Below are 23,352 nucleotides of genomic sequence, written 5' to 3' on the forward strand. Positions count from 1 at the left end.
ATCCCTTTAAAGTCAAATATGCTGAGAGGGAAGGGAGAATTGTGTGCAACTGTGCATAGCATATGCAGACAGGCCCAGATGTTAACCGGTTAATTAATAATTTTCTTTGGCAATATGTAGCTGTCATTTGTTTCAAATAGGGAGAGTATGGTCCACACCTGTTATCTATTATTGGAATTATAATTATGTTATTACACTGTGACACACGATTCTCTGTTTTGTGATTTATTTAACTTGGGAGTTATTTACAAAAATCGTAACTGGCTTCATTGAATATCTTCACAATTTGCGTCACATATTGCAAAATTCCAGTATCACATTTCTTATTTTATCAGTGCTAGTCCCTGCACTGAACTAGTAACTTCAGCCCATAACTTATTCCACAGCCTGTCATTTCAGATTGGAACCTAAAACCTGTTTTGGGTTATGAAACCATAAACCATGTGTTGGTATTGATCCAACATAAGAAAACATTCTCTTGACACTGTGAACTGAGACGGCACTTAAATGTTTCACACAAAACCCTTTTGCTAATAGCCGGCTGACATATCATGAATTTTATCTATTGGAATGTACTTCCTTCCATATTTTCAGTGTTTAGGATTTCAGTGATTTCAGTTTTTCGCTCTTCCTCAATAGCTATAGATGTGAACTGGGATGTGGTCACAAATGTTCTCAAGTCAAATTCATATTATAATTCCTCTTCTTTTACTGTGAGTCAGATTTCCAATGTATTTATTTGACAAATAAACTTAAACTTAAACTGACTGAGAGCTCTGCATAAAATAAATCAGTAAAAATGTAAACACTTTTCCACTTGTTCTTGTGCCATATCTTTGTTATTAGCATTGCAATGCCTATGGAGTCTGTATACACACAGTGTTCTATAGTTTACTGTTGATATCCGCCAGACCTGGGCTGCCCTCGGCAACAAACCCGGTGGGGTTGAAGTCCAGTTATATCCGCCACACCTAGGCTGCCCTCGGCAACAAAGCCGGTGGGGTTATAAACTCAAAGACCAAACAGTTATGGTCCAAAGGTTCGATGCAGTTAACTCCTCCATTCCCAATGGGGTTTTTCCACTTTCTTTTACATTTCTGCATATATGGACCTTTTGTTTATAATATCATATATTTTCAAACATAAGCCCAGACAAAGACACATTAAGAGTTTAGACTCAATGAAAATCTCATTGAACAATGCATGCTATCTAACCTGTAAACCACACCTCATCCATGGATGGAAAATATCTAATGGAGGTTAAAGAGGTAGGGATTAACGGGTAAAGTGTCACGTAAAGTCAAACACACACACACACACACACACACACACATACACACATGCACGCTTGCAAGTACACGCACATAGAAAATATAAGATGCATTACTTTGTTATTATTTTTGATATTGGAAAAAGTATTACAAGTGAAACATCCTTGTTCATTTTGGAACATTGTATAAAATTCTGTGCTGTCTTTAATATTATTTTCCCACAATGCGTTGGTCACGTGGTTTATTCAGATCAAATCGCCACATTTGCAAACTTCCTAGTGAGTGATCAACAAGGTACACTTGCTCAGTCAGCAAATCTGCATTTCGTGAATAACAAGAGGTTTTAAGGTCCGAAATATTTCCAGCACAAGTACGCATACATGTAGTCAGTCTCATTTATTACACAACTTCAAGAATTCATTTGAAATCGAGTGAAAACAAGAGCTGGCAAGATAAATTCCGGAACGGAAAAGTGACAGCCCGAGCTAGCCAGCGCGGCAGACCATCATCAACGTGAAGAGGATGTGGTTGTGTTGAAAGCTGCAGTCTCAGATCGAGCTAGACAGATGCAAGCCAGAGGTTGAGTCGGAGACAAAACGCCGAGCAGCTTCCAGGAACACGGAATGTAGTGGACTAGGTAATAAAGTAAGAATGAAGTTAATTTGTACACGTGGCTAATCAGGTGTAATCTGATTAGCAAACGAATACATAGATGAGCTCTGGTCGCCCTGGGCTACAGTTAGCTAACTATCAAGTAGGATAGCTAGCTACAGTAGCTAGCTATAATTGCTTGGTCTTTTGCTGCAGGAACTTTGTGTTCTTGCCAAACGTGGCTAGTTGGGTGTTTAGTAAATTTACGTTGGATGTAAATGTCTTGTTCCTGAAGGTTTCGAACTATGGTCATCCAGCTCCCAGTCAGTAACAAGCTAACCTTAGCTAGCTAACTAGTTGGTAATCTAAACAAAAAGACTCAATAGCTGAGATTTAGTAACCAGCTAATTTAGTTGTCTGTCTTGACAGCTGAGTTAGGCGAACCTAATAATAGCTAACCCATGTCAGTCCATGCAAATAACTTTTATACTACTGTTATGTTGTAACAAACAGTTGGTAACAACAACTACATGCATTGGTTTTTAGCTAGAGTTTATATTCCCTGATTTAACATGGTTATATGTTCATTCTAAAGGTGCAATGCTTTTAAACCCTTCACAGTCCCAAGTTGAGTTACTCTAGCTCACTATCACAGTAAGCCTCATCTTCTTTAAACTGAAGGTGATCTCTAGATGCTGCAGTTTCACCATTCTCAGCATATTTGCATTACAGTGATACATGTTTCTGTATTGTCTATAATTAAAGCCTGTCAAGTTTCATGAACTAGCTATGATTTATTTGCACTCTGTTGGAACAAAATGTAGGCCTTATGCTGAAAATGTAGAAATGTAGCTGGACCTTTAGCCATCTACTGACACGCCCACTTCTGCTCACTCTGCTGCATCCAGACCACAACCTAAACATCAGGGAAAACAAGCACTATGCCAAACTTTTCCCCAAAGTCTTTGAAACGGAATCTGTCAACATACAAGGAGACATCGGCTATTTTCATTTGACAGTTTGGGCTAACATCAGACAAGATGCATCAAGTCCATTTAAAGAGAAAGTAAAGCTGAACGACAAGCTTTCACTGTAGGCTTTAGACAAATTTCGTCAGTGTAACGGAGGTATGTGGAAGACATGTTATAGCCTAACTTTATTTATCAACCTCCTGATCCAGTTCGTATGGTCGGCCGGTCGGACTTACTATAGTGTTTACGCTCAGTGTAATCACTGAAGAGTTGTTATTGTCGTCGAGAGAGCTTTTTCTGTGCCAAATGTTTACGGGGAGTATAGGCCTGTTGGCTCTTGTAGTTCGAGCTGGCCAGATGTTCCTCTCTGGTGTACCGTTCAGTGAAATGCCGGGGGAAATTTCCCGTAGGTACAGATCAAGGGTCAGCATCCCCATTTCCAACCTTAACCATTAGTGATGGAAATGCAAAACTGACCCAAGATCAGCATCTGCTAGAGAAACTCCAAACTACACTATTCAGTGAGACAGATGACATCATGGTAGAATACCGAATGTACTAGCACATATTTTGAGGTTTTTCAGTGCTGAATGTTTAACAGCGAGTAAACGCTCACATATTGTCCCTCATATTTCATGTTGGCCCGCTGTTCATCTGCGGTGTACCATTCAGCGAGACTGATAAAATGTACTCGCACACATTTTCTGAGTTACAGTGAGTGTCGTCAGTGCAATGTGTTTGACTGGTCTCTGAGATGGATGTCACAGTGAAAGCAGCAGCCCTGTTCTGCGTTTGTACTTTAATACGACTGTTGTTGATTGACTGTAGCTCTTTGTCAGTGTCGGGTGTTTTTCTTCCTCTTCGGTTGCAGAGGAAGACATTGGCAAGGCTCCCATGTCCATACTAACGTAACTACTTTTAGAATGCCTGCCAAATACATTCCAGTGACAATGTGTTTCCCCTAGGATTGTTTTCAGCAGTGGTGGCAAGGGTAAGTGGGGGACAGAGCATTGCTACTAGTGTTAGGGCAATGACGTGCTGGCTGTTCCCATAGACTTCCAGTCATTTAGCCAACGACTATCCATTTAAAAGCTTGTCTCACCAGAAATACATACATACATACATACATACATGCATACAGTAATACAGTACCAGTCAAGTTTGGACACACTTACTCATTCAATGATTTCTTTATTTTTACTATTTTCTACATTGTAGAATAATAGAGAAGACATCAACACGATGAAATAACACATGGAAAGTGTGTAATATCACACCAAAAACATGTGAAATAGATATTGTATATTTGAGATTCTTCAAAGTAAAACTCTTTGCCTTGATGACAGCTTTGCACACTATTGGCATTCTCTCAACCAGCTTCGTGAGGAATGCTTTTCCAACAGTCTTAAAGGAGTTCCCACATATGCTGAGCACTTGTTGGCTGCTTTTCCTTTACTCTGCGGTCCAACTCATCAGATTTCCACCGGTCTAATGCCCATTGCTTGTGTTTCCTGGCCCAAGCAAGTATCTTCTTATTATTGGTGTCCTTTAGTAGTGGTTTCTTTTCAGAAATTCGACCATGAAGGCCTGATTCACGCAGTCTCCTCTGAACAGTTGATGTGTCTGTTACTTGAACTCTGAAGCATTTATTTGCCAGTAGAAAGTTGCTGCAAGCTCATTGATGGCTACAATAAGCAGTTGCCTGCAGTTATCTTAAGGTGTGGAGACCAAAGTTGTTTTTCAGTTTCAAGTTATTTATTTTATTTTTAATTTTTTTGTTGAATTTTTACCCCTTTTTCTCCCCAATTTCGTGGTATCCAATTGTTTAGTAGCTACTATCTTGTCTTATTGCTACAACTCCCGTACGGGCTCGGGAGAGACGAAGGTTGAAAATCATGCGTCCTCCGATACACAACCCAACCAAGCCGCACTGCTTCTTAACACAGCGCCATCCAACCCGGAAGCCAGCCGCACCAATGTGTCGGAGGAAACACCGTGCACCTGGCAACCTTGGTTAGCGCACACTGCACCTGGCCCGCCACAGGAGTCGCTGGTGCGCCATGAGACAAGGATTTCCCTACCGGCCAAACCCTCCCTAACCCGGACGACGCTAGGCCAATTGTGCGTCGCCCCACGGACCTCCCGGTCGCGGCCGGTTACGACAGAGCCTGGTCCCGAACCCAGAGTCTCTTAACCACTGCGCCACCCGGGAGGTCCCTTGTTTCAAGTTATTTTAGAAGAAGTAAGGATTTATTTAAGAAAAGTGAAAGGGTGACAAAATATTTGTCGGCAACAGTATACAGTGAGAGGGATCCTGCCGTGACATGTACACAGTGAGAGGGATCCTGTCGTGACATGTACACAGTGAGAGGGATCCTGCCGTGACATGTACACAGTGAGAGGGATCCTGTCAGGACATGTACACAGTGAGAGGGATCCTGTCGTGACATGTACACAGTGAGAGGGATCCTGTCAGGACATGTACACAGTGAGAGGGATCCTGCCGTGACATGTACACAGTGAGAGGGATCCTGTCGTGACATGTACACAGTGAGAGGGATCCTGTCGTGACACGTACACAGTGAGAGGGATCCTGTCGTGACATGTACACAGTGAGAGGGATCCTGCCGTGACATGTACACAGTGAGAGGGATCCTGTCGTGACATGTACACAGTGAGAGGGATCCTGTCGTGACACGTACACAGTGAGAGGGATCCTGTCGTGACATGTACACAGTGAGAGGGATCCTGCCGTGACATGTACACAGTGAGAGGGATCCTGCCGTGACATGTACACAGTGAGAGGGATCCTGCCGTGACATGTACACAGTGAGAGGGATCCTGCCGTGACATGTACACAGTGAGAGGGATCCTGCCGTGACATGTACACAGTGAGAGGGATCCTGTCGTGACATGTACACAGTGAGAGGGATCCTGTCGTGACATGTACACAGTGAGAGGGATCCTGTCGTGACATGTACACGGTGAGAGGGATCCTGTCGTGACATGTACACGGTGAGAGGGGTCCTGTCGTGACATGTACACGGTGAGAGGGATCCTGCCGTGACATGTACACGGTGAGAGGGATCCTGTCGTGACATGTACACGGTGAGAGGGATCCTGTCGTGACATGTACTGTACACGGTGAGAGGGATCCTGTCGTGACATGTACACAGTGAGAGGGATCCTGCCGTGACATGTACACAGTGAGAGGGATCCTGTCGTGACACGTACACAGTGAGAGGGATCCTGTCGTGACACGTACACGGTGAGAGGGATCCTGTCGTGACATGTACACGGTGAGAGGGATCCTGCCGTGACATGTACACGGTGAGAGGGATCCTGTCGTGACATGTACACGGTGAGAGGGATCCTGTCGTGACATGTACTGTACACGGTGAGAGGGATCCTGTCGTGACATGTACACAGTGAGAGGGATCCTGCCGTGACATGTACACAGTGAGAGGGATCCTGTCGTGACACGTACACAGTGAGAGGGATCCTGTCGTGACACGTACACAGGGAGAGGGATCCTGTCGTGACATGTACACGGTGAGAGGGATCCTGTCGTGACATGTACACGGTGAGAGGGATCCTGTCAGGACATGTACACAGTGAGAGGGATCCTGTCGTGACATGTACACAGTGAGAGGGATCCTGTCGTGACATGTACACGGTGAGAGGGATCCTGTCGTGACATGTACACAGCGCTGTGAAAAAGTATTTGCCCCCTTTCTGATATTCTCTACTTTTGCATATTTTTGATACTGAATGTTATCAGATCTTCAACCAAAACCCAGTATTAGATACAGGTAACCTGAGTTTACAAATAACAAAAAAATATATATTTATTTAATATACAAAGTTTTGCAACACCCAATTTCCCTGTGTGAATAAGTATTTGCCCCGTTACCCTCAATAACTGGTTGTGCCACCTTTAGCTGCAATGACTCCAACCAAATGCTTCCTGTAGTTGTTGATCAGTCTCTCACATCGCTGTGGAGAAATTTTGTCCCTAAACCATCACACTACCACCACCATGCGTCACCGTTGGTATAAGGTTCTTACTGTGGAATGCATGGTGGTGGTAGTGTGATGGTTTGGAGATGCTTTGCTGCCTCAGGACCTGGACAACGTGCCTTAATAGAAGGAACCATGAATTCTGCTCTGTATCAGAGAATTCTCCAGGAGAATGTCAGGCCATCTGTCTGAGCTGAAGCACAGCTGGGTCATGCAGCAAGACAATGATCCCAAACACACAATCAAGTCTACTTGAAAATGTCTAAAAAAAAATAACATTTTAAGTTTTGGAATGGCCTAGTCAAAGTCAGGACCTAATCCCAATTGAGATGTTGTGTCAGGACTTTAAACAAGCTGTTCATGCTTGAACGCCCACAAATGTCGCTGAGTGAAAGCAGTACTGCACGGAAGGGTGGGCTGAAAGTCCTCCACAGTGAGAGACTGACCAACAACTACAGGAAGCGTGTGTTTGGAGTCATTGCAGCTAAAGGTGGTGGCAATGACTTTTTCACACAGGGGCATTGGGTGTTGCATAACATTGTTTATGAAACAAATGAAATAAGTAATATATTAGGTTTTGGTTGAAGATCTTTATTTAACATTCAGTATAAAAAATATGCTAAATTAGAAAGGGGGCAAATACATTTTCACAGCACTGTGTACAGGCCTGCAGTCCACATCCAGTGTTCTGCAGAGGTGTAGCCTACATAGTGCAAATGCAATATAGTGCAGTTACCATTACAGGTCATTGACGCCAAGGTGCAGTGGCCCATATGTAAATTCTCTCTATTCCAGCACACAAAGTGACATAGGATCATGGCTGGATGTAAATCCTTCAGATGGCTACAGCTAAACTCTCTAGTCTCTATAGCCTACTGTACCTACTGTCTCTCTAGTCTACTGTACAGCTAGTCTCTCTAGCCTACTGTACAGCTAGTCTCTCTAGTCTACTGTACAGCTAGTCTCTCTAGCATACTGTACAGCTAGTCTCTCTAGCCTACTGTATAGCTAGTCTCTCTAGCCTACTGTACAGCTAGTCTCTAGTCTCTCTAGCCTACTGTACAGCTAGTCTCTCTAGCCTACTGTACAGCTAGTCTCTCTAGCCTACTGTACAGGTAGTCTCTCTAGCCTACTGTATAGCTAGTCTCTAGTCTCTCTAGCCTACTGTACAGCTAGTCTCTCTAGCCTACTGTACAGCTAGTCTCTCTAGCCTACTGTACAGCTAGTCTCTCTAGCCTACTGTACAGCTAGTCTCTAGTCTCTCTAGCCTACTGTACAGCTAGTCTCTCTAGCCTCTCTAGCCTACTGTACAGCTAGTCTCTAGTCTCTCTAGCCTACTGTACAGCTAGTCTCTAGTCTCTCTAGCCTACTGCACCTACTGTCTCTCTAGCCTACTGTACAGCTAGTCTGTCTAGCCTACTGTACAGCTAGTCTCTCTAGCCTACTGTACAGCTAGTCTCTCTAGCCAACTGTACAGCTAATATCTCTAGCCTACTGTACAGCTAGTCTCTCTAGTCTCTCTAGCCTGCTGTACAGCTAGCCTCTCTAGCCTACTTTACAGCTAGCCTCTCTAGTCTACTTTACAGCTAGCCTCTCTAGCCTACTGTACAGCTAGCCTCTCTAGCCTACTGTACAGCTAGTCTCTCTAGCCTACCGTACAGCTAAACTCTCTAGTCTCTATAGCCTACTGTACAGCTAGTCTCTAGTCTCTATAGCCTACTGTACAGCTAGTCTCTCTAGCCTACCGTACAGCTAAACTCTCTAGTCTCTATAGCCTACTGTACAGCTAGTCTCTAGTCTCTATAGCCTACTGTACAGCTAGTCTCTCTAGCCTACCGTACAGCTAAACTCTCTAGTCTCTATAGCCTACCGTACAGCTAGTCTCTCTAGCCTACTGTACAGCTAAACTCTCTAGTCTCTATAGCCTACTGTACAGCTAGTCTCTCTAACCTACCGTACAGCTAAACTCTCTAGTCTCTCTAGCCTACCGTACAGCTAAACTCTCTAGTCTCTCTAGCCTACTGTACAGCTAAACTCTCTAGTCTCTATAGCCTACCGTACAGCTAAACTCTCTAGTCTCTATAGCCTACCGTACAGCTAGTCTCTATAGCCTACCGTACAGCTAGTCTCTGGTCTCTATAGCCTACCGTACAGCTAGTCTCTATAGCCTACCGTACAGCTAGTCTCTAGTCTCTATAGCCTACTGTAACAACAGTAAAGCAGTCATCTGCTCTGTCGTCAGTCAGACCTTTAAGATTAAACACTGCTTTCCGGACTCCCTTGAAAACCCCCTCTGACAGAAGATGCTAGATCAGGTGGCATCTAGATTAGTGATAGAGTAGCAATGGGGCAGTGTAGCCAGCCATGGATCCAAAGCCTGCTGTAGCTGGTGGCTTAGGTCTACTTGTTTTGGATTCTGCAGAGCTCACACAGTCTTACCTCAAAGAGGAGGCAGAAATTCTCCCTAAGCCTTCTGTCAGACTCTGCTGGTGCAAATCGCTCCCTACCCAGCCCCACCAAGGGCTATCCGATTTGTGGGAGGAAGATGTGATGGACGTCTAATATAAAGGAGGTTTTGTTTAGTGGCGTTCTCCATTTTGTAACCCCAGGCCTCGGAGTCCCTTGGCCAGTGACCAGAGCATTGAGTGTGAAAGAGGCATGCCCTGCTAACATCTTGAAGGACTGAAATGGAGACCCCTGCTTAGTGACTCAACAATGCTGCAACACACACCATTCTTAGAGTCTCCTCAGACCTGAATCTGACAGTTTATGGTGCGTTGTGTATATATAAATCTATATAGGCTGACATCCTCACTGACACCCTCAAGTGCCCTGTCATGATCATTGATTATTTTTTATTCTAGAGTTAAATTGATATTATAGCAGTAAAGCAGTGTAGTCTGGATTATGGAAAAATGTCAATGGTACAGTAGGAAGCTGGAGTGTGTGTGTGTGTACAGAACACCTCATCGGGTGTGTGTGTGTGTGTGTGTGTGTGTGTGGATAGAACACCTCATTGGGTGTGTGTGTGGATAGAACACCTCATTGTGTGTGTGTGTGTGGATAGAACACCTCATTGTGTGTGTGTGAGTGTGGACAGAACACCTCATCGGGTGTGTGTGTCTGTGTGTGTGGATAGAACACCTCATCGGGTGTGTGTGGATAGAACACCTCATCGGGTGTGTGTGTGTGTGTGTGTGGATAGAACACCTCATCGGGTGTATCTTCGGAGTGGAAAGACACAGAGTGGATCAAAGTTACATTCTGAAGCCTCAGTCTGTCAGTCACTGTTGTAGTGCGTATCGCTCCCTGCTGAATTATTAATGCTGCGATTACACTCAATGTCAGCAGTGATGATGGAGACGGGTTTAGCAGTGTCTGCCCTCTTTGATTTGCCTCTGGTCTGCCTGTCTTCTGAGCTGAGCTGTCTGTCTCTAAGCCTGTGTGTTAACACCAGGAGCTGTCTGTCTCTAAGCCTGTGTGTTAACACCAGAAGAAGTCTGTCTCTAAGCCTGTGTGTTAACACCAGGAGAAGTCTGTCTCTAAGCCTGTGTGTTAACACCAGAATAAGTCTGTCTCTAAACCTGTGTGTTAACACCAGAAGAAGTCTGTCTCTAAGCCTGTGTGTTAACACCAGGAGCTGTCTGTCTCTAAGCCTGTGTGTTAACACCAGAAGAAGTCTGTCTCTAAGCCTGTGTGTTAACACCAGGAGAAGTCTGTCTCTAAGCCTGTGTGTTAACACCAGAAGAAGTCTGTCTCTAAACCTGTGTGTTAACACCAGGAGAAGTCTGTCTCTAAGCCTGTGTGTTAACACTAAAAGAACAGTAGAAAAACCTTAGGCTTAGACTGTTTCGTAAACATATTGTCTCAGAGAACCTTGACTATTTAGTACACTCTTAGAGAGAGAGAAAAATGTTTCTGAAAGGTTTCTCCGGCTGTCCTTATGGGATAATTATTTGAAGAACCATTTTAGGTTCTATGTTATAACCCTTTTTAGATTCCATATAGAACCTTCTGTGAAAATAGTCATTCAATGCTTTTCCCTTGGGGACAGAAGAATGACCCGTTAGGTTCTGAATAGAACTTTCTAGAGTGTGCCATGTGCAATGCCTCCTGTATAAAATGTTGGATTTGATTAAGTTTGAGTATCTCTGGGGCCTCCCGTGTGGCGCAGTGGTCTAAGGCACTGCTTAGCAGTGATAGCGGCATCACTACAGATCCGTGTTCGATACGGTGCTCTGCCACGACCGGGAGACCCATGAGGTCTCCCGGCGTCATCCGGGTCTCCCAGCGTCATCCGGGTTTGGGCAGCCAGGTTGTCCTTGTCCAATCACGCTCTAGTGACTCCTGTGGCGGGCCAGGCGCATGCACGCTGACACGGTTTCCAGGTGTACAGTGTCTTCTCCGACACATTGGTGCGGCTGGCTTCCGGGTTAAGCGAGCAGTGTGTCAAGAAGCAGTGCGGCTTGGTGAGTCGTGTTTCGGAGGACGCATGGTTCTTGACCTTCGCCTCTCCTGAGTCTGTACGGGAGTTGCAGCGATGGGATAGGACTGGAACTACCAATTTGAATATCACGAAAAAGTGGTAAAAAGAACAACAACAACAACAACAACAAAATTATTATAATAAGTTCAACTATCTCACCACAGAGTAGCCTACATAATTATATCAGCGGTACAGTGATCTATCTTTGCTATTTGTATTTAATTTCAGCTCACATCTAGCCCAGCCCTGAGTTTGTCATTATTGATCTTGGATGATGATGATTGTCATCAGTTTAGTCAATTTGAACGACATCATTAGCAGTGTTTTCTCATTTAGCCGCAAACAGACGTCTCAGTCGAGTATTAGCGCTGCCACTGACTGGAATGAAATTAGCATAGAGTCATATTTAATTTAGCCTTTAAGCGTTTTGTGCTTAATTTTTATCTCCCTGTCACGTGGAACGCTCTTGAGTGAGAATTTTAATCTGTCAATATGAAACTTGTTAGGAACACTACTATTCAACCGTTGTCATGGAAATATTTAATATGGCAACGTTTTAATATTTAATTTAGCCTGATCAACACTAAGTTTAGAATATTTAGAGTTTTTGTAACACGCATCGTTTCCAGTGGTCTATTTGCGACTCTCAAGGTTCAAATTGAAGGTCACGAGACTTGTTATGGATTTTTCTCATTTCTGTTGATAGTGATTGACTCCAGACTGGAGATACAAGGACTGAGGACACACTGATTATTCACTGTTGTATTGATGACGTTCTGTGACCACTGTGTGATTCTGTAGCAGCTGACAAAGTCACAGCGTTTTGTTTGGACTTTCTACAAGCCTCTCGGCTGGTGTTTAGAGAACATTTGGTGCTTGTATTAGGATATAAAGTGCCTGTTTCCAAGAGGCCAGTTAGACATTTTCTCTGCTTCTGTGCTGTTGTTGTCTCCCTGTTGCAACATGTAATAAACCAGATAGATTTTTGATTGACTATCTGTGGCTGCTCTCACTTTCGTTTACCTGGGAATTCCTTTTCCACCGATTATAAGTGGTATAGCTCTATCTGCTCACTGCAATGGTTCAAGTCTTATCAAGTCTGTCATGGAGTAACTCAGCTCAAGGTGTCTTACTACTTTTATCATAGGCCAAACTTCAAACTGGACCTAAACATTTTCTCAGCCCTCCCTGTTGTGTGTTTGTGTTTTCCACAGAGCTGTGTGTCCTGGGGACTTTTTAAGTGGCAGCTGGTGAGATTCCACTCTAGTGGTTGCCGGGGGCGATGAGGGTGCGTTGCTCCCGGAAGCTGGGCCTCCTAGCTAAGTCCTTCTTCCTGCTGTGGGTGCTGTGGCTGGGCTACCTGCTCCTGGTCCGTTCCGCCTCCTTCTCCTCCACAGGGAACGATGGAGGGGAGGACGGAGGGGGCCGCAGCCTGCTGGTTAGGCACTTGGCCCCTGTGGAGGAACAGGGGAGCGAGCAGCTGGCCAGGCCTGTGTACGTGAAAGCGCCGGCGGATGCCAACGCTCCCGGGGAATGGGGCAAGGCCACCAGGCTAAACCTCAGCCCGGAGGAGAAGAAGCAAGAGGAGGACAGCGTGGAGAGATACGCTATTAATATCTTTGTCAGCGATAAGATCTCTCTGCACCGACACATCCAGGACAACAGGATGAAGGAGTGAGTAGGCAAATTATCTTCATCTTCACACAGTGGGAACATCTCAATTGCGTTCTCGTCGCATCTTCTCTCCTCGTCTTCTTCTCAAAATTGAGAGGTCCCTCCCCTCTGACCTTGTCCTCCAATGGGCTTTGAGAAAGAGGGAAGGAGAGGGGTTGTGAGGAGTATGCTATTGGGATTGAGACCCCCCCCCCCCGGCATTTCAATCCATCTGGACCAGTAGTTTAGACCAGTAACCACCTCTTATTGTACAGGTCCAGTGAGTCTGATTGCAGAGACGTACATGGATACTTAAATCTGTGTTATGAAGCTGAATTAGACTTGGCTGTTCTGGTGTCATGTAAGACAGTGATATTTTCTGTACAGCTGTAAGGGATGAATGAGTAACTTCCCTAACTGGCCTTACTCAGTTTAAAAGGTACGGTACTCATTGCACTAGAGGACTGGACTTTGATTGCCTCAATAAAAAGTCTCCATCTGTGTTTCATCTTCCCAGCTGTTCACAGCAGAAGTGATGCTGAGTGATGCTGGCAGCCCAACACCTGTGTGATAATGTCTTATATTATTACCCCTCACATAAAATCATGTTTGTTTTTAGGAACAAATAATTAAGAGTATACTATAATATACAAAAATTTGTGAGCAAAATCATTTGAAAAATAAGATTTTATTGAGTAAATGTTGGTTTCTCTTCATTTTGATAAGAGATTGATGTTATGATTTTAAGGTTATTTGTTGATGTAAAAATCTAAATGTACTGATTTTAAGGTTGTGTCATTAGATTTGTAGGGTCGTGAGAAATTCGTGCCCAAAAATAAAGGGTCCCTGAATGCTCGAATTAAAGTTTAAAGCTAAATCCTGACTTCAAATACAAGGCAAGCATGAGGTCAATTAGTAACACACAGTGTAAGTTGAGATCGGGCCAATCACATAACAGGAGACTTAAATCTTGTTAGGCACGTAAATTGCTTGGAATGTAGCAGATTTGTTACCTACTACTGTGTTGTTTACCTATATTGTGACGCATACTGTTGCTTGCATAAAGATCGGCAACAAAACAGGTTACTACTTGTCTATAATCAAGCTACTACACACACACACCATTATTGCTGTGGTTGAATTCAAGCTTGTGTTTTTGTTACTTTTCATCTGTTTTCCATAAGACGCTGTTCTGCTTGAGTTTCAATGACTTCCAATAAACACTGAATCTGTCGAGGTTCATGGTCAGCTTCCAATAAACAGTGAGGCCAGGATCCTTTTTTTTTAAAGGCACATGAGCTGTCTCTCCAGTTCTTTACAGAGTAGCCTCCGTCCCTGACTGAAGAGAGTAGCCTCCGTCCCTGACTGAAGAGAGTAGCCTCCATCCCTGACTGAAGAGAGTAGCCTCCGTCCCTGACTGAAGAGAGTAGCCTCCGTCCCTGACTGAAGCTCTCAAATGCCATTCTTTCTGTAACTTCCCCTTTGGTGCAGAAACCTGAGTTCTGTTTCCTTTATTTCTTTACCTCCCTGCCTCTCTCATTTTCCTTGCCCCCTTTCTCTCTCTCTCTCTCTCTCTCTCGCTCTAACTCTTTCTCGCTGTTCTCTCTCTCTCGCTCTAACTCTTTCTCGCTTTTCTCTTTCTCTCTCTCTCTCGCTCTAACTCTTTCTCGCTGTTCTCTCTATATCCCCTTCTCATCATTCCTTTTTCTCCATTTGTTGTCCTCTGGTCTCTCTATGAGAATGGCTCAGGCACATTGTCCTCTGGTCTCTATGAGAACGGCTCAGGCACATTGTCCTCTGGTCTCTCCATGAGAACTGCTCAGGCACATTGTCCTCTGGTCTCTCCATGAGAACTGCTCAGGCACATTGTCCTCTGGTCTCTCCATGAGAACTGCTCAGGCACATTGTCCTCTGGTCTCTCCATGAGAACTGCTCAGGCACATTGTCCTCTGGTCTCTCCATGAGAACTGCTCAGGCACATTGTCCTCTGGTCTCTCCATGAGAACTGCTCAGGCACATTGTCCTCTGGTCTCTCCATGAGAACTGCTCAGGCACATTGTCCTCTGGTCTCTCCATGAGAACTGCTCAGGCACATTGTCCTCTGGTCTCTCCATGAGAACTGCTCAGGCACATTGTCCTCTGGTCTCTCCATGAGAACTGCTCAGGCACATTGTCCTCTGGTCTCTCCACGAGAACTGCTCTGGCACATTGTCCTCTGGTCTCTCCATGAGAACTGCTCAGGCATGTGGGACGTCGGTGTGATTTCTTTCCCCTCATATTTCTGTTTCTTGTCGTTTCCACAACTCCCCACAGGAATGAGACCAAATGCTCCTCTCCTGCACTGACCAAAGCAACTCTCTAGCAAACTGTCACATGTTCACTGCTCCAAATAGAGTGACTGTGTGGTCTGTCTTGCAGTCAGCTCCAATCATTATGTATAATACTTGTGTATGTAGGTGCAGTTGAAGTCGGAAGTTTACATACACTTATGTTGGAGTCATTAAAACTCATTTTTCAACCACTCCACAAATTTCTTGTTAACAAACTATAGTTTTGGCAAGTTGGTTAGGACATCTACTTTGAGCATGACACAAGTAATTTTTCCAACAATTGTTTACAGACAGAATATTTCACTTATAATTCACTGTATCACCATTCCAGTGGGTCAGACATTTAAATACACTAAGTTGACTGTGCCTTTAAACAGCTTGGTAATTCCATAAAAGGATGTCATGGCTTTAGAAGCATCTGATAGGGTAATTTACATCATTTGAGTCAATTGGAGGTGTACCTGTGGACTTATTTCAAGGCCTACCTTCAAACACACTGCCTCTTTGCTTGACATCATGGGAAAATCAAAATAAATCAGCCAAGACCTCAGAAAAGAAATTGTAGACCTTCAAGTCTGGTTCATCCTTGGGAGCAATTTCCAAACGCCTAAAGGTACCACGTTCATCTGTACAAACAATAGTACACAAGTATAAAACCCATGGGACCACGCAGCCGTCATACCAGTCAGGAAGGAGATGCGTTCTGTCTCCTAGAGATGAACGTATTCACCCAAATTATTGTGGAAGCTTGTGGAAGGCTAGCCAAAACATTTGACCCAAGTTAAACAATTTAAAGGCAATGCTACCAAATACTAATTGAGTGTATGTACATTTCTGACCCACTGGGAGCTTCATTAAATTGTACCCGCAAAACAAATGTCTCAACGTCAACAGTGAAGAGGTGACTCCGGGATGGTAGCCTTCTAGGCAGAGTTGCAAAGAATAAGCCATATCTCAGGCTGGCCAACAAAAATAAAAGATTAAGATGGGAAAAAGAACACAGACACTGGATAGAAGAACTCTGCCCAGAAAGCAAGCATCCTAGAGTCGCCTCTCGACTGTTGACTTTGAGACTGGTGTTTTGTGGGTACTATTTCATGAAACTGCCAGTTGAGGACTTGTGAGGAGTCTGTTTCTCAAACTAGACACTCTAATGTACTTGTCCTCTTGTTCAGTTGTGCACCGGGGCCTCCCACATTTTCTATTCTAGTTAGAGACAGTTTGTGCTGTTCTGTGAAGGGAGTAGTACCCAGCGTTGTACGAGATCTTCAGTTTCTTGGCAATTTCTCGCAAGGAATAGCCTTCACTTCTCAGAACAAGAATAGACTGATGAATTTCAGAATTGAGGGACTTTATTTAGGGACTTTAAAAAGATAAGTCTTTGATAGGCTGAAAGCAATCCTAATAAACAACATCTCTCTCTTTCATTTGAGTATAGATGCAGAGCTAAGAAGTTTGACTACCGCCATCTGCCGACCACGTCAGTGATCATAGCGTTCTACAACGAGGCCTGGTCCACCCTGCTCAGGACTATCCACAGTGTTCTGGAGAGCACTCCTGCTGTCCTCCTGAAGGAGATCATTCTCATAGACGACTTTAGTGACCGAGGTTTGACCGAGCTTTTTTGTTGTCTTTTTTGGGGGATCGTTAATAGTCATTTTTACATTGTTTACTGTTCTGTTAGCCTAGTCAGCACCTCTACAAACATTATAGGGTTTGCGTCAGTTCGTGCTTTGTCGTTGTCTATTTTGGGGGGGGGGGGGGATCATAGAACATATTTTAATTTGTGAACATCTGGTTAATAAACTTAGTTTTTATATGAACAATCCTTAATGCCAAGAAAACACAAGTTAGAGAGCAAAATAAAAGGTTAAAGGTTAAAAGATACCTTAGAATACCTAGTTATTATTTGTCAGGCATTGAGTTGCTCCCCAAAGTTGACGGTAATACAGAACAGGATCCTTACTTAGAACAGTAACGCTGTAGGCCGAACAATGGGGCTTATCTGTACATATCTGACATGAGATGAGATGAGCCAGAGAGTTCTGTGAGAGAGAAAGGACATATTCTTCCTTGGAGACAACACAGTCACTGCTGAGTGTCAGTACAAGTGGAGTTTCTAGTGTTTATGTGTGGCGCTGGTCAGGAAAAACTAATTATATAATAGCCTATTCACTGACACATACATAAGAGACCTGTCTCAGACACGCACAGGAATAGATTGAGCCAAATTATTCAAAATTGCAACCAGTCCACCCATTATGGCATCATTGACCTGAATGGGGGAAGTCTGTTCTATTCATTCGATTCTATGCTCAGACAGGATAGCTGTTCTCTCTGAGTATCAAATGACCACATATTACAATTGACTCTCCCCCGCCCTCTGAGACCAGTCAGGGTGTAAGATACCACGTCATTCTCATCCACAACTGTAATATACAAGAGCCTGATGATGAGGAGAGAGGAAAGCACTGTCATCAACACTACTGACGGTGTCTTCCCCTTCGGGGAGACTGGGACTGTCATTTTCATTGCAGTTGAATAATAATTTAGCTTCGCCTGTTGGTCTGTCAATGTGCAAAGATAAGATCTGTTTATTCGTTGTTCTATTTTCTATTATTGTCTACATTATTATCACTGTACTGTTGGGAAAGAGCTCTCAAGGTAAGAATTTCACTGTACTGATTTACACCGGTTGTATCCTGTGCACACGGCAAATAAACTTTTTGAACACAGTTGCGAAGTAAGGATTTATGCCCTTCCCAAACTATCAATTATGAGTTTTTAGGAGGTGTGTGTGTGTGTGTGTGTGTGTGTGTGTGTGAGAGAGAAGCCTTGACCATCTCTCTGTGTGAAACCCAGTCTATCTGCAGTCTCAGCTGGAGCAGTACATCAGTAACTGGGAGCGTGTCCGCCTCATCCGCACCAACAAGAGGGAGGGGCTGGTCAGGGCGAGGCTCATCGGCGCCACCTACGCCACGGGGGACGTATTGACCTTCCTGGACTGTCACTGCGAGTGTGTCCCCGGCTGGATCGAGCCGCTCTTGGAGAGGTGTGTTTCACTTAGCCAGCATATTGACAATTTGATTACAATTACAGATTCAATACTCAATTAATGGGATGGGACTGGTCATTAGGGTTGCATAGCAACAAGACATTCTGGAGGCAATAAAAACAGATTAGTGTTGGTTGGCCTATTGGCATTCCTGGTCAAGTATAGTGGCACGTGAATTTCATCACATGTAAATGAGGGAATGTCTCATGAAAACCTTCCAGGGACATTCAGTGAGTGTCCTTTCTGACACCATACTGTGTATCTTATCAGTGAGTGTCCTTTCTGACCCCATACTGTGTATCTTATCAGTGAGTGTCCTTTCTGACACCATACTGTGTATCTTATCAGTGAGTGTCCTTTCTGACACCATACTGTGTATCTTATCAGTGAGTGTCCTTTCTGACACCATACTGTGTATCTTATCAGTGAGTGTCCTTTCTGACACCATACTGTGTGTCTCATCCTCCCTCCAGGATTGGAGAGAATGAGAGCACCATCGTGTGTCCGGTGATCGACACCATCGACTGGAACTCGTTTGAGTTCTACATGCAGACAGATGAGCCCATGATCGGAGGCTTTGACTGGAGGCTGACTTTCCAGTGGCACTCCCTCCCTGAGGTCGACCGCAAGAAACGCAAATCCCGCACCGAACCCATCAGGTCAGTAATGCTATGGTCATCAGTTTCTGTCCATATGGGATTTCTGGGCCCATCTCAAACGGCACCCCTTTGGTGCACTGCTTTTGACGGGAGCCCTCTGGGAGCCCTCTGGGAGCCCTCTGGGACTGGGAGCCCTCTGGGAGCCCTCTGGGAGCCCTCTGGCCCTGGTAAAAGTATTGCTCTATAGATAAGTAATAGGGTGCCTTGTGGGAAACAACCTCTGGCTCTCCTCTTAGGAGGAAATTCAATTGGGAGATATTTTGAAGAGAAGTTGTTTTGTAAAAGTTATAGTTGGATCCCAAATACTCTCCTTTCTGACCTAGTTTATTATGTTTTGAAATGCATCTCACCTTCTCTCCATTCCTTGAATAATGTCTAATCACTTAAGTTTGGTCTAATCACATACAAATAAGTGATTACCTCAGGAAAGGGAGAAATAGATTTGATTTAAAAGTCTTCTAATATGGCCTCTGACTGTTAAACTGCACACTGTACTGACCTCCATGTTCCACTATGCTTTCTCTCTCTCAGGTCTCCTACCATGGCCGGTGGGCTGTTTGCTGTGAGCAAGGCCTACTTTGAGTACCTGGGCACATATGACATGGGCATGGAGGTGTGGGGAGGAGAGAACCTGGAACTGTCCTTCAGGGTGAGTACTAAATACTCATTGACTGTGTCCCAAATGGCACCTATTCCCTTTAAAGTGCACTAATTTGGACCAGACTCCTATGGGCCCTAAGGGAATAGGGAATATGATGCCAATTGGGAAGCAACCGCTCTTTCAATATGGCATCAACATCTCAGTGCCAGTAGCATTTGCATTTGGCACAATTAAGCTATTTCTCAGGTACTTGGTAAAAAAAGAGACTAATCTAATGCAGAAAGGTCACCCACCTATATTCTGATCTTTGTCCCAATTTTTTTTTTAAATGTCAATGATCCATGCTCCAAAAAGTTTTACAAAGTATATGTTCTATGCTTCAAAAATGTTTCAATAATACGTTTAATTGGAAGAAAATGGATATAGGCAGACTGCTATCCCCAGTTCAAATCCAGTTAATTAGCTTGATTCATCAGTGTCGCCTAGAAGAGTCTGTCTGTGTCCCAAATGGCAACCGTTTCCCTATGTAGTGCACTGTTTTTGACCAGCACCTGGTCATAAGTAGTGCACTACATAGGGAACAGGGGGCCATTTGGGACGTTAGCTAGTTGTCAGCAGGCCCTGATGGCGAAGTGATGTCTCACAGTGTCTGATCTGCTGAAGGTGAGTGATGGCTGGATGGTGTCGGACACTACATCCCCATTTAGATAATGAAGGCTACCTTGTTGTTGGTGTCCCTTTCAGTTGTTCACGTCAATCATTACTGGCACAGATTTCCTGTTTTTGATCCAAGTGTGTGTGTGTGAAAAACTAAAGACGGATGGGGTATCACCCTATATAATGTTTTATGTATGTGGAGATAAAATGCCTCTCTCTGGGACTCTCCATCCATAAATAATGACTTGTGAATTGGTTTACAACTGTGTTTTGGGAACACAAAGGAGTAAATATGGCACAGAATGAAATGTTTTGATGAGAATGAATAGGGTTCTAGCTAAGTATCCATTACAATGAGAGCATGTGTTGTGTAATTGAGGCGTAACTCAAGGAAGTCGCTAAAGGTAATTAGCGAATAGTGAGGTAGCACCCTGTCGCTCTCCAAAGCTGTTTTATTGGCTGTAGTGGAAAACAAGCAATTATAAGATGCAAATTGATACCATAAATCAAATGTCCTGCAGGAAATGTATTAAAATGGGAAAAAGATCCCCCAACAAACTGGTTTTCATGATTCTCTTGTTAGCTATATATATATATTTAAGATTCTTCAAAGTGACCACCCTTTGCCTTGATGACAGCTTTGCACACGCTTGGCATTCTCTCAACCAGCTTCACCTGGAATGCTTTTCCAAAAGTCTTGAAGGACTTCCCTCATATGCTGAGCACTTGTTGCCTGCTTTTCCTTCACTCTGCAGTCCAACTCATCCCAAACCATCACAATTGGGTTGAGGTCGGGTGATTGTGGAGGCCAGGTCATCTGATGCAGCACTCATCACTATCTTTCTTGGTCAAATAGCCCTTACACAGCCTGGAGGTGTGTTGGGTCATTGTCCTGTTGAAAAACAAATGATTGTCCCACTAAGCGCAAACCAGATGTGGTAGCCATGCTGGTTGAGTGTGTCTTAAATTCTAAATGAATCAGACAGTGTCACCAGCAAAGCACCAACACACCTCCTCCATGCTTCACGGTGGGAACCACACATGCGGAGAAGTGTCCTTTAGTAGTGGTTTCTTTGCAGCAATTCGACCATGAAGGCCTGATTCACACAGTTTCCTGTGAACAGCTGATGTTGAGATGTGTCTGATATTTTTGAGGCTGGTAACTAGGATTGCAATAGGTAGAAAACGTTCCGGTAAATTGCTGGAATTTTTCCGAAAATGTTCCATGGGAAGTTAAGCCTGGGAATTTTGCTTAAATTCATCAGAAAAGTTAGCTTATAACAGTGAACCTTTTTTGTGGGATACACATAAGGCAATTCTAGGTCTTGTGGCATATTTTGGTTAAACTATCCCCAATTCAATGGAATTGCAACCCTCTGCATGCACAGTGCATTCTTCCATCACATGCACAGCTGATTCTCAAGATCTTGCACACTAATGAGATGCCACACTACTACACTGTCTGAGCCAAGGACTACAAGCTTTCTGGTAGGTTTTGATTACAATACTGGGTGGGGTGAATATATTTTATGACATACAGGAGTTTTTGTTAATAGTAGCCTACAGCAAAGTGTGTTTAAATCATTTCTAACTTGTTAACAATTTCTGCTAGTTAGTTTTTGCTACTGTACCATGTGGGGTTTAGCTTGCTTGAGCCTGGTAACTGAGGAGGGTTAATTCACCTGTGTCCATACATGTTTCATTTTTAAAACATTTCTCGTACAAAGGAGTTGTTTAATCTAACTGCGTTAAATATTTATCTGTACAGGGAATTGTATTTGTTAGTTTTTTACTATTTTTTTTCTAATCTTTGCAGGAAACATTTGCAAATACTGTGCCAAATCATATGTGAAGAATGCAACAAAAATGCAGAATCATTTGACCAAGTGCATGAAGTTCCCTCAGTGCTCACAACAAGCAACCTCTGACAAAAGTCCCTCTACTTCTATTCGAGGTGAAAATGATGAATCAGATACCTTATTGATGGCAACAGCTCATGGTCCTCCTGGAATCAGATACCTTATTGATAGCAACAGCTCATGGTCCTCCTGGAATCAGATACCTTATTGATAGCAACAGCTCATGGTCCTCCTGGAATCAGATACCTTATTAATAGCAACAGCTCATGGTCCTCCTGGAATCAGATACCTTATTGATAGCAACAGCTCATGGTCCTCCTGGAATCAGATACCTTATTGATAGCAACAGCTCATGGTCCTCCTGGAATCAGATACCTTATTGATAGCAACAGCTCATGGTCCTCCTGGAATCAGATACCTTATTGATAGCAACAGCTCATGGTCCTCCTGGAATCAGATACCTTATTGATAGCAACAGCTCATGGTCCTCCTGGAATCAAAGTTTTTTTTAAGACTCGATGGAGGAACGTAGTCAGAGAAATGCTGATGAATGTCTTGTTCGAGCTGTGTATGCAACTGGTTCACCTCTGATGCTCACAGGCAATGTGTTTTGGAAGAGATTTCTGAATGTTCTTCGCCCAGCATACACCCCTCCAACCAGACATGCTTTATCTACTCATAGAGAGTTCAACAGAGTTCAAGTGAAGGTCAAGCAAATCAAAGAGAAAGCAGATTGTATTTCAATCATCTCTGATGGGTGATCAAATGTTCGTGGGCAAGGAATAATTATCTACATCATCTCCACCCCTCAACCAGTATTCTACAAGAGCATAGACACAAGGAGCAACAGACACACCGGTCTCTACATTGCAGATGAACTGAAGGCAGTCATCAATGACCTTGGACCACAGAAGGTATTTGCACTGGTGACAGACAATGCTGTGAACATGAAGGCTGCTTGGTCTAAAGTGGAGGAGTCCTACCCTCACATCACACCCATTGGCTTTGCTGCTCATGCATGGAATCTGCTCCTCAAGGACATCATGGCACTGAAAACAATGGATACACTCTACAAGAGAGCCAAAGAAATTGTTCGGTATGTGAAGGGTCATCAAGTTATAGCGACAATCTACCTCTTCAAGCAAAGTGAGAAGAATAAGAGCACCACATTGAAGCTGCCCAGCAAAACCCGTTGGGGT

The 23,352-nt window shown here is 43.8% G+C and overlaps 1 protein-coding gene across 2 annotated transcripts in view; it reads left to right on the top strand.

Moving 5' to 3' along the window:
• The first annotated feature begins 1,531 nt into the window (after positions 1 to 1,531).
• LOC139373795 (polypeptide N-acetylgalactosaminyltransferase 4-like) overlaps positions 1,532 to 23,352 on the top strand; it is a 33,770-nt gene continuing 11,949 nt past the window's right edge. The window contains exons 1-6 of one of the 2 annotated variants that reach the window (XM_071114797.1): positions 1,532 to 1,908; positions 12,554 to 13,013; positions 16,761 to 16,930; positions 18,185 to 18,374; positions 18,851 to 19,036; positions 19,568 to 19,685. In XM_071114797.1, the coding sequence (XP_070970898.1) occupies positions 12,622 to 13,013; positions 16,761 to 16,930; positions 18,185 to 18,374; positions 18,851 to 19,036; positions 19,568 to 19,685 (1,056 nt within the window). In that variant the 5' untranslated portion in view covers positions 1,532 to 1,908; positions 12,554 to 12,621. Of the gene's footprint in view, positions 1,917 to 12,553; positions 13,014 to 16,760; positions 16,931 to 18,184; positions 18,375 to 18,850; positions 19,037 to 19,567; positions 19,686 to 23,352 lie in introns of both variants that reach the window. The other variant, XM_071114798.1, reaches the window with a different exon arrangement.

This window comes from Oncorhynchus clarkii, chromosome 18 (assembly GCF_045791955.1).
Source record: "Oncorhynchus clarkii lewisi isolate Uvic-CL-2024 chromosome 18, UVic_Ocla_1.0, whole genome shotgun sequence".
Taxonomy (NCBI): Eukaryota; Metazoa; Chordata; class Actinopteri; order Salmoniformes; family Salmonidae; genus Oncorhynchus; species Oncorhynchus clarkii.